The sequence below is a fragment of the Sminthopsis crassicaudata genome, chromosome 2 (assembly GCF_048593235.1).
Source record: "Sminthopsis crassicaudata isolate SCR6 chromosome 2, ASM4859323v1, whole genome shotgun sequence".
NCBI lineage: Eukaryota > Metazoa > Chordata > Mammalia > Dasyuromorphia > Dasyuridae > Sminthopsis > Sminthopsis crassicaudata.
In genome coordinates, this window is record NC_133618.1 from 521,571,128 (window position 1) to 521,583,543 (window position 12,416).

Genomic DNA, 12,416 nt, shown 5'->3' on the forward strand with positions numbered 1-12,416 from the left:
AGGAAATGCCAGCTACAATCTTTTAAATGAGGAATTTTTAAAATCCACACCATATTTTGTGTCAACCCCATTTTTCTTTGGTTTGTAAATACACAATTAATAAAGGAAATTTGATTTGTATGCTGTATCTAATTCATTTAACCCTGATTCATCTGTTCATTTTTTAGACACATTCTTGGAAACACAAAGTGACATTTCAAAAAGGGTAAAAGCTCATTTTAAGTATCACCTATTTAAAAATTCAGAGAAATTTAGGATTTCAGAATAAAAGAATGATTAATATAGGACAGACTGAAAGTACAAAACATAGGGTCCACTACAAATTCATGCCATTTTATCTGAACAGCACTCACAGAAAAATCATTTTATTCCTCCCTGATGGGCTGTCTACCATACTGCCTGCAACTGGTGGTACTAATCTCTTTTCTCATCAACTCTTACACGAAAACCCTAAAGCCTTATTTCTTGAAAAAATAAATGTCATTCATTTCACTTTCCTCATCTCTTTTATTCCATATGGGAATGCCCCTCTACTTCTTTACTATCATCTCCTTTGTTCCAGCCTCAAAGGAAAAAGTAAACCCATTCTTGAAGACCAGTGGCTCTACATGTGCACTTAATCTCATCTCTTGCCGCTTCTTCCTAGAATTTTGCCCCAACACTCAGTGCCTCCCTTTCTCTTTGTCTTTGTATCACCATTAGTACCTAGCACAGAGCCTAGAACATAGCAGGAGCTTTATAAACACTTCTTGATTGTTTACTGATTCCTCCCTGCAATAGACAAACAAGCTACAGTCTCCCTCCTCCTTAATGAGCCATTTCAGTGAGCTCTCATCTAATATTGGTCTTTTCTTTCACTGCCAAACTTCAATGATTGTATTTCTACATTCTCACCTTCTATTCTTCTCAACTGCTTACATACAGTCTGGCTTCAAAATTCCCAGCTTTACTGAAATCCATTTTTGTGAAGTTAGTTACCATTGATCTCAACTCTGGAAACTAATGACTTTTTCTCATTCCTCATTCTTCAGCTTCCAAAACTCCTCCTCCTGGATTCTCTCTTCTTCCTGAGCTTTTGTAACATTATTGTCTTCTTTTTTCTCTTCCAATAAATTCCAACCACTCTGTCTCTTTTGCTAGTTCCTCAATAATTTTCCATCTCCTGAGTAAAAAGTCACCCAAGATTCTGTCTTGTGGCAGGTTTTCTTCTCTCTACACCCTCTCCTTGGTAATCTTATCAATTTCCATGTATTTGATCATCATCTCTAAGTAGGGGCCTCTCAAATCTATATTTGCAGCATTCATTTCTCTGCTGAATTTCAGGTATTTCCTACTACATCATCTTTCATATACTCTACATTCCAGGCAAATTAGATTGGCTATTTCTTAAACTCAATATGGCAATACCTACCTTCATGTATTTGCACAAACTGGGCCTCCTTCCTCATCCTAGAAGACACTTCCTGCTCATCTCTATATCTCAGAATCCATTGAGTAGTTTCCAACATACAGTAGGCACTTAATAAATGCTTGTTGATTTATTTTCCTCTAAGACTTATCTCCTCAATTTGTTAATGCTTTCCTCTCTCTTTAAATCTTACTGTTTTTATTAATTTATTATTATTAATAATTTATTTATTTAATTTAGCTATTACATTTATCTTATTAATTTATCTATTATTCATATCATATTCATGTTCTCCCTACCAAAGAATGTAAGCTCTTTAACAGTGTTTATTTTTTGGCTTCTTAGCCCCAGCACTTAGCAAGCAAGATATCTTTTACACAGAATTTGCTTAATGCATGACTTAGAATTGAATTGCACTCATCATATTAGTTTTTGCATTATGTGACATATAAAAAGCATTCCTAGTTTGAGTACAAATGATAAAAATGAGGCTGTTGCCTTTAAATGGGAAAACAACTTTCTATTGATGCTTTGAGGAAACCACTCAGACTATGATAAATACATTTGAGTGAAAACAATAAATGAGTAATCGCCATTAGTCCAGAGAAGCTCACATGCAAAACCAATCACTTTGATGAAGTATAAAAATACTACTTTTGTTTTTTACAACAACTCAGTGAGTCATAGGGGAGAGTGAACATTTGAGTTCAAGTTTGGTCTCTCACACACATACTGGCTGTGACCTTGGGCAAATGACAACCTCTTAGGGACCCAAATAACTCTCAAAGACTCTTAAATTGCAGAGAATGAACAGACCTGAATTGTCAACATCTAGATATTCCCAATACCAGTGAAACAAGTACATAGTCTATCTCTCTGTAGCTGGTCACTGTGACCTTTAGCAAGTGACTTCATTTCTTGGAGTCTCAGTTCCCTAATCTACTAAATTAGTATAGTAATACTTTGTCTACCTACCTCACAAGACTATTCTGAAGTAATAAACTGATAAATCTTAAAGAGTTATAAATATAGTTTATCAATATTATTGTTATTATAAAAATATAGGAGCATAGAGTTGGGACATAATGGTAATTTTATTGTTATAATTGAATTATTTACAAATTATTTCTTGCTTTAAAATGAATTACTAGATTTTGTTATTGTTGCTATTGTGGCATTTTGGTTATGTCCAATTATTTGCTAGGACTCCGTTTGAGGTTTTCTTGGCAAAAATATTGCAATGGCTTACTATTTCTCTTTCCAGGTCATTTTAGAGATGAAGAAACTGAGGGAGACAGGGTTAAGTCACTTGCCCATGATCATATAGGCCAGATTTGAACTAATAAAGATGAATCTTCATGTCTCCTAATTCCAAGCTCCATACTTAGAGATTGATTAAAAGAGTTTGACAACTTTGAATACTAGTCATTAACAAAAGAGAATCAATAACATCTTTCCCTAATGGACTTATATGTGAAGAAATTAAAATAAAATGTAAAAGAATGATTTTCTTAAAACAGTATTTGTATAAAATGGTACTGATCTCTTGGGGGGATGGGGTAGGGAAAGATGAAAAAAATTACACTATAATGTTATAAATTTGAAAGAAATAGCAAGTCTATACCGAAGAACTGCATTTTAATGTACAATCATATTTATTGCACTATGTTATGAAGTTGATTGTTTAATTCCATAAATTAAAAATAAAATAAAATTTTATTTTATTGTCATTTATCATAATGAGATTAGAATTCTGCAATTTGTACTGTCAGGTCACACGCTAAAACATATCAAGTTTTCCATCAGATTTCCAAAACAATATGATGTATCCTTTTTTTAATACTTAATTTACATGAACAATTGGTTTTATTGGACTCCTACTAACATTTATTTTAAGCTACTCTTTAGTAGCTAAAGAATCTAATGACAAATATTAGTTGGACCATTCAAATTTTCTAGACTCTTCCTCTGGCTTAAATCATAGATATCCTTCTGAATATGAAAGAATTCAGTATTTTTGTACAATTATTGTACAATATGCTTCTGAGCAGGGATTAATATATTTACTGGCTCCAGACAGAGGTTTAAAAACAAAAACAAAGCATAAACAATAAAGCTTTCCTTTGTGCATTTGAGAAACACCAAAAGGGGAGTGTGTATGCTTAACCTATGAGATCATTGTGACGTCTTTGTCCAAATCTTAGATTAATATAGACCAAAATAAATAAATAAATCTTTAAGTCAGTTACTAGCACTTACAAATCAAACTTATTAACCAAACCAAGCCAAGGTATACAAGTGTTATTGTTGTTGCTATTGAGTCATTTCAATAATGTCCAACTCTTCATGACTCCATTTGGGATTTTCTTGGCAAACATACTAAAGTGATTTGCTATTTCTTTCTCCAGTTCATTTTACAGATGAGAAAATGGAGGCAAACAGGATTAAGGGACTTGTCCATGGTCACATAATTAATAAATGTCTGAGATAAAATTTGAATTCAGAAAGATGGATCTTTCTCATTACAAATCCAGTGCTCTATCCATAATCATATCTTGGATTTAGCCCTTCCTCAGTGTTAAGGAAAGAAGTCCTCCCATAATGTTCTCTTAAGAATAAAGATAAACTTTGTTTGCCCCAGGTCAGTAGATAAACACCAGTCACTTTCTTATACTATAATGCCACATAAGAAAACCAAAGCAAGGAAATTTTTATTTAATATGTAGCACCAACTCTTCATGGCAGACAGAGCAGATTATCTGTGATGACTGTTACTATAATCTATTTTCTATGAATCCCTAAACCCATATTGTAAGATCTAATAGAATACCAATTATGAGTTGTGAATTGAGGGGAACTAGGACGATCTCAAAATATCTACTCTAAGTGTCTGTAATTTCGGGATTTGTTAGGATTACTAAGTGAGAACTGAGGTTTTCTGGACAATTACAAGGTGAGAACTCAGGTTGACTTGATAGAGGGGGCAAGCTCATTGGCTGGGGTGGTTCTTCCCAGAAGCCCTTGCATTATCCCACGCCCATTCTCTGGGAGAATAAAAGAGAGGACTCTCAGAGAAAGAGGAGGACTCTGAATTGCATCAGGCTTGACGGGGCTCTCTGCAGGAAGGGAAGTCACTTCTTTGGACAAGAGTTAACAGCAACTGCCTGGAGACAACGGTTCGTTACAGGAAGAAGAATCTGTATGAGAGATTTGAGTAGACACAGCAGATCTCTTCCCAGAGAGCGATCCAGCAGCTTCTGGAGACGACAGCTCGCTACAGGGATTCACTGAGATTTCACTATGAGAGACTCTAGAAAACCATAGATCTTAATGTTGCCAGAAAAGAGGACAGATTAGTTGTCCAGAGATGGGAAGAAAAAAAGTTCTGAGGGTGCTAAGAGATCGTGGGCAACAAACTTGGATTACTTCATCATTTCCTAACAGGGTAACCTAGGATAGGATAGGATAGGAAGATAAAGGGTCAGTATACATAGAAATCTAAGAATGGAAAGCTTGATAAGTCAACCACACAATATTTAATATCTACTATGTGTAAGATTCAATAAAAGATAAGAAGGCCAAAGAGTCTTGATTCCTGTTCTTAAAGACTTTACAATCCAGTCCTTGAGCTTTGGAGATATCCTGGTGAATGAATAAACCCATCTAGTTACTATAGAATATAGTGAATCTTATATCTCTATTCTCCACAAATATTGACAGGACCATACTGAGATTAGTGACAAGTGACAAACATTACAGGGCACAGATAGGAAAAAATTTGTAGGAAAGAAAGAAAGGAATAAATGCATATTTAATGACTGTTATAGCCCTTCACCAATTTGAGAACAAGGACTGTGTATTATTTCATCTTTATAGTCTTAGCACCTAGTATAGTATTTTGCACAGGATAAATGTTTGATAAATATTTGCTGAATTGATTTTGTCATATTGATCTAATGATGTGATAATACCATAGGTAAACATTGTATTTCAAAAATGAGAAGAGAGCTCAGTCTCTGTCATAGACTTTTGTGTCCTTGGTTTCATATCATTATTTTAACTACTTACCGTCAAATTTTGCAAGACTGCTAATATCTGCTCCAAGTTCTGATGTAACTGGTAATGCATGGCGGACTTTTAGGTTGGTCTCCCTGGAAAATTAATGATATAAATTTTGTATGGAACAGTCCACAGCATCTTACATAAACTAATCAAGCGGGTACACTCCATGAAACACCCAACACGTCAATTCAAGGAACTGCCTTTGAATGTCATTCCTACTTCCAGTTTCAGAAAAGTAGGAGGGGCTTCCAATGTTCCTAAGAGTTGGCATCCCATTAACTGCACATCTGTATAACAACACAGTAATCTGTTTTGCTCTTTGAAAGAACAGAGGACAAAATAAATATGGTTTCATTCGGACCTATTCAGACATCACGCATGAGTTACAAAATACAATAGGAATGGTAGCACCACTGCTAGCCAAAAGAGGCCAATATCACACTAAAGAGTCGGGTATCTATGTAGTAGTTTTCCTTTCAAAACATGATCATGGCTAATTTCACAGTAGCTTAAATTTAAACAGAGAAAAAGAACACAGGTTTATTTTTCTTGGCGAAGCAACACAAGAATCATGTAATTCTGGAATCTCAGAGCTTGCCTGGACTTCAAGAGGTCACCTAAATTGTTCTCCTCCATCCAAACAGGACCACACATACACTCTACAGATGGCTTTCTACCCCATTCCTAAGATCTTTAGGGATGATGATTCCACAGTTTTTGCCAGAATCTTGTGTTTAATGATCCTTGCCATCAGAAAGTTCTCTCTTAGGCCTAACCAAAATCTCCTGTGCCCTAACAAGCACATATTTTTGGAGGATATTGCCAATGGGAGTATTTAATAGCACTCATTTTTTACTTATTAAAACATTAAACTTTGCTTGGCATAACATTAGCATATTCTTTCATTTATTGAACACCTGCTGCATGCATAACAATGTAGGGAGAGAGGAAACTTTGATTGTATAGATAGAGAACTCCCTTATCCTAACCCTAAATGCAGATGGGCAATGGCCTTTTCAAAAGAAAAATGAATGCTTCTTTAATTTATAGTCTTAGAGAATTTCTTGGGACAAGGAGAACTTAAGTGACTTGACAAGAGTCTCACAAACAATACACATCAGTGGAAGACTACGGCAGCAAGTCTTCCTGACTCTAGCTAGCACTGGATTTCTATTCACTGTTCCCCATGCCTGTCACTGTCTTAGGTAATTTGGAAAATTCAAAGTATATTTAAAATTGTCTCCTCCTAAAAATCTATGATCTAAATTCTTACAAGAACTAGTCCAGCAGCTGATATCCCTATCCCATCCTTGTAGATTTCAGAAATAAGATTAGGCAGCCATTTGTGTAGCATCTGATCTTGTTTGGATGAAGGGAATTAAAATGTCCACTATGCATTTAACATTTGTGAAGTTTGATGATAATTTTTAAATGAATTGATTATGCAACTTTTGGAAGAGGGCATAATCATAATAAGGCATCAGAACTATCTTTTGCCTTTTTTCCCCTAGCTTTCAAACATTTTTATTTAAAATTTTGAGTTCCAAATTCTATCTACTTCCCTTTCCCCCCTCTTTTTCCTCTATCCCCTCCCTGAGACAGTAAGTAATAGAAATTATATAAAACATTTCCATATCAGTCATTTTGTTCAAGACAACTCAAATAAAAGAAAAAATGTAGGCAAAAAAGTGAAAATAGCATGTTTTAGTCTGCATTCAATAAATATCAGTACTTTTTCTGAAAGTGGATAAATATGCTTCATCATTAATCCCTTAGAATTGTCTTGGATCATTGCATTGCTGAGAATAATTAAGGTATTCACAGTTTTTTATCAAACAATATTTCTGTTACTGTGTACAACATTCTCCTGATTCTGTTGCTTCATCATGCATCAATTCACATAAGTCTTTCCAGTTTTTCTGAAATCATACTGTTTGCTATTTATTCTAGCACAATAATATTCCATTACAATAATATAATATAGCTTGTTTAGCCTTTCCCCAATTGATGAGAATCCCTTTGATTTCCAAATCTTAACCACCACAAAAAGAATTGCTAAAATATTTTTGTAAAAATAGATCCTCTTCCCTTTTTTGGATGTCTTTGGAATATAGACATAGCAGTAGTATTGCCAGAAATACCAGTCAAAATATATGTATAACTTTATAGACTACTGGGCATAATTCCAAATTGCTCTCCAGAATGGCTTGATCAGTTCACAACTCTACCAACAATGCATTAGTGTCCTCAGTTAATTACCAATTTTTTAAAAAAATCACACTCAAGCCTTTTTCCATACCAATAGCTAAGACTCTATTCAAAACAATCAAGAATATATCTAGTGACAGCATGCTACCTAGAAAACAATGAAGATGTCATCATTAGGTCTATCTAAGTCAATACAGCAAAAATGCAACGATATTTCATTAATTATATCAAGCCCATATTTTACTCTAGAACCACAATAAATTCTTAATGGGCCAATGACCTAAATATGTTTAAAGCCATAAAGAATTACAAGGAAGGAAAGGGAAGGGAATGAATATTTATATAGAGTCTTGTATGTGTCATAGAGGGCAGTGAGGTGGCTCAATAGTAAGAATGCCAAGACTGGAATCAGGAAGACTCATCTTCCTGAGTTCCACTATGGCCTCAAATACTTTCTAACTGTGAGATCCCCGGTCAAGTCACTTAACCCTGTTTGTCTCAGTTTTCTTATCTGTAAGATGAGCTGGAGAAGAAAATAGCAAATCACTTCAGTGTCTTTACCAAGAAAATCCCAATAAGATCATAATGGCATATATTGCAACAATAATATATGCCAAACTATAAATGTAAACAACAATACAAATATAAATATAAAATATAAAAAACTACAAATATATTAAAAATCTAATCTTTTTTAAAGGAATATTGATTCTGTAAGAGATGCAAAATTGTTCATACCTTTGACCCAGTGATCCTGGCTACTGGGCTTATATCTAATAAGGCTGTTGACATTAGATTCAGATCTTTTTTATAGAAAAACATTCGTATTCTTAATAGTAAAAAAATTGGAAATAGTCCATGAATCTCCTAATTTGAGAATTAATGAGCATTACATAAATGTAAAGGTATATTATTTCACCAGAAGAAAAAACAAATGATGACTACAAATATGAAAACCTACATAAAGTGATAGAATGAAGAAAGAACCAAAAAAGCATATATATACTAAGAGCAACTATTTAAATAACAACAGTATATGGGAAAATATGCAGAAAGTGGAGGGAAGTATAGTTCAGAAGGGACATAGAAACAAATAAGATGATTGTATCATTAGTTTCACAAAATTAATTTATATATATATATATGTATATATATATATATAATATGTATATTATATCATATATATAATATATACTAATAACAACAAAAATAACAATAACTAGTATTTATTTAGTCTTTTAAAGTTAACAAGATGCTTTATAATTACCTCTTTTGAGTCTCTCAATAACCCTGGGAACTAGGTACTATTATTATCTCCATTTTAAAGATGAAGAAATTGAGGCAGACCTTGCCTGCATTCATACAACTAAGAAGTATCTAAGCATGAACACAGTGTAAATAAGGGAAGCTTACAATGTAACATATAATCATTTCTGTTTGTAGATACTTGAATATTTGCCAAGAGTTATTCTCTTTAAAATAATAATTAAAAAAAAAAACAACAACAACACAAATATAAATCTTAGCATCAGATGGATTTGGATCAAATTCAAAACAAATTATGCTCTCTGAAACAAAATAACTATACAAGTAAAGGCTGATATAAAACATTATAATCTATAAATTTTCCTCCCAAATCCAATATTACATTGCAGCTGTCTATATAGATTATGGGACAGACATGTGTAGCAACTAAGTTAAATTTCTGATTTTAATATCAACTTACCCATCAAGTTCAGCAGTTTCAATATAACAAAGACCATGTGGTTCACTGCTTGACAAGAGGAGCAAATCAGCCTGTAAAAGTGAAAAGAAAAAAAATTAATTTAGAAGACTCATATAGAGTAGTGTGTCTTTTCCTAGTCTGTCTAACAATAAGGTTAACAAATCTCATTAAGGTTAACAAAGCACTTCCATCATAGCAACTTGGTTGAGTAGGTAATTAGGGAGGGGCGGTGTGGAAGGAGAGCTTGACTCTGTGTTATTTAATATTTTTATCCATTGAGGTACAGATGGCAAATTCACCAAATTTTCAGATGACCGAAATGTGGGAGGAATAACTAACACTTCAGATACCTAAATCACAATCCTAAAAGGTTTCAACCTTCTTAGAATGCTGGGCCAAATAGAATAAGATGAAACAATAAGGATAAATATCTTACCTATAGTTTAAAAAAAAAAAACAAGCAATCAGTCAATAAATATTTATTAAGTGCCCACCAATATACTGGGGTAGATTCTATGGATACAAAGGAAAAGTCTTTGTATAAATAAACATTTATTAATAATATTCTATATATATATTATACATAAATAAACATTAATTAATTAATTAATTATGAGGTTGGATAGATGCTTAATAACTGTTTGTTGATTTGGATGACTCATTCAGCACTGGAATACAAAAAAAAAAGGTTATAGTAGCCTACATTTTAGTCTAGAAGGCAAAATGAAAACAACTGTGTACAGAAAAAAAATACCTATAAGATAAACTGGAAACAACTAATGGAGGGAAGGCATTAGAAACAAGGGAAACTAGGCCAGATCACTTTTTTCTGTCAAGAAAAGAACACTTCACATATGATGGAACTACAATTAGAATTGTGCAGGACTTAGCAGCAACTACAATAAAAGACACACATCTTGGAATCATATATACCAGTAATCAAAAGAATTAGACCTACAGTCAAAAATATGTCTATGTATACATGTACTGTATTTAACTTATACTTTAACATATTTAACATGTATTAGTCAACCTGCCATTGTGGGGGTGGGGGAGAAAGGGAAAAATTAGAACAAAAGGTTTGGCAATTGTCAATGCTATAAAATTATCCATGCATATATCTGGTAAATAAAAATTATTAAAAAACTATGTCCAGAAAAATTATCCATAATATTGAATGTAAAAAAAAAAAAAAAAGATATTCAACAGACTTGCAGATTTTCAGGACTTTCTTTCAACCAAACCCTAACTCAATAAAAAAATTTACATATAAGAGCCAATATTAAAGATAAATTTCAAGGAACTTAAAATGGACAAATGTTTGTTTTCTTTACATGGAAATGTATACCATATCTTTAAAATTGCTAATAGTAATTGAGTAGCTCAAAAGTAAGATTTATACAAATGAGGTACAGAGGAAGAATAGATACAGAGGCATTCCAGGGGGGAAGGGCTTATAGTTGTGAAAACCTGTTCACATCAGGAATGGATTAAATGGGCAACACTACATATTAACCATGAAGAGTATAGCATTCTCCAAAATCTATAAAGAAATAAGGGAGGATGGGCAGAGTAGGAAGCAAAGGAAGAGAGACAAAGACAAGAGAGGTTGAGTAATAACAAGGCAAATTAAGGAACAGATTTAAAGCAGAAGAATTAGCATGGATAGGAAAGAAGAGATATACACAAACATTACAATAAGGAGCAGGAATGAATATAGATATGTGCAGGTCTGTAGATGATATAATATATATGTATGTGTGTGTGAATGTGTGTGTACATCTGTATATGGACATGTGTATATGACCAGGTGTGTATGTATCTGTCTGTGTATATATCTATTAAATATATGTATGCTTAATTATATCCTACTTGGAGAGGGGGCGGAATGAAAGGGGAAAGAAGAATAAATTTTTTAAAAGTGCAAAGCAGAGAACAAAAGAAACAACCTACAAGAAAAAACAGACATTTATGAATATGAATATGAATATGAACCAGAAATTGATTGTTGTATATTTTTAATCCTCCCTGATGTTCTGGTAGGCATATAACAACGTTCTGTTTTGTTTTGTTCTGTTTTGTTTTCCTTTCCTTTCTCTTCTTTCTTTTTACCTATTCTGTTTTTTTTTTTAATAAACATTAAAAAATAAGAAAACAACAACAAAAAGCTATTAAGATTTTAAGCTTAATTAAAAGAAGTATAATGTCTTAAGGACTAGAGAAATGATGTTCCTCTCATCCTATTCCCTGATAAGACTATTTCTGATGCATTGTACTTAAAGAAAAATCTAGTCATCTGATTCCAATAGACTTATGATGAAGAGAGCAATCCAGATCCAGGGAGAGCTCTATGGAAACTGAATGTGGATCACAACATAGTATTTTCACCTTTGTTGTTGTTATTGTTTGCTTACTTGTTTTTTTTTCTTTCTAATCTGATTCTTCTTGTACAGCATGATAAATATGGAAATATGTTCAGAAGTATATGTTTAACTGTAAAGGGCTGAAATTCTGAATAGGTGCACTGGAATCAGACAACCAAGCACTTAAGGCTAATTACCTATTGGACAATACTCTATTAGCATATGCTTGGAAAATGGCCCTTCTCACAATTCTGTGCTGGTTCCATCTTTTGGTGTATACAGATAATTGTAGGAGGGATTAGAAGTTGGAGTAAGACAAGCCAGAATCACTTTGCAGGAGGACAAGGAGAAGGAAGATTGGTGGCAAGCTTCATGGTGAAGTTTTGTCCATCTCCTCTACCTCTCCCCCTAAAGACCAAAGATTTTAGCTGACCCTGACTCTGGCTGATCCTGAGAGGTCAATAGGGAGCTAACTCGGACTTCACATTTAACCTGTATTGGATTACTTGCTGTCTAGTGGACAGATAGGAAGGAGAAAGGGAAAAAAAAAATTGGAACAGAAGGTATTGCAAGAGTGAATGTTGAAACTATCTTTGCCTGTACTTTGAAAAATAAAAAGCTATTATAAAAATTTTTGAATAAAAAATAA

General features: G+C 33.3%; 1 protein-coding gene across 7 annotated transcripts in view; it reads right to left on the reverse strand.

The window, feature by feature from the left end:
- ATP8B4 (ATPase phospholipid transporting 8B4 (putative)) overlaps positions 1-12,416 on the reverse strand; it is a 318,510-nt gene that overhangs the window by 136,688 nt on the left and 169,406 nt on the right. For all 7 annotated transcript variants that reach the window (XM_074294471.1, XM_074294469.1, XM_074294470.1 and 4 more), the window contains 2 exons: positions 9,405-9,475; positions 5,477-5,559 (listed from right to left, as the gene is read on the reverse strand). In XM_074294471.1, coding sequence (XP_074150572.1) covers positions 5,477-5,559; positions 9,405-9,475 — 154 coding nt within the window. The remainder of the gene's footprint in view (positions 1-5,476; positions 5,560-9,404; positions 9,476-12,416) is intronic.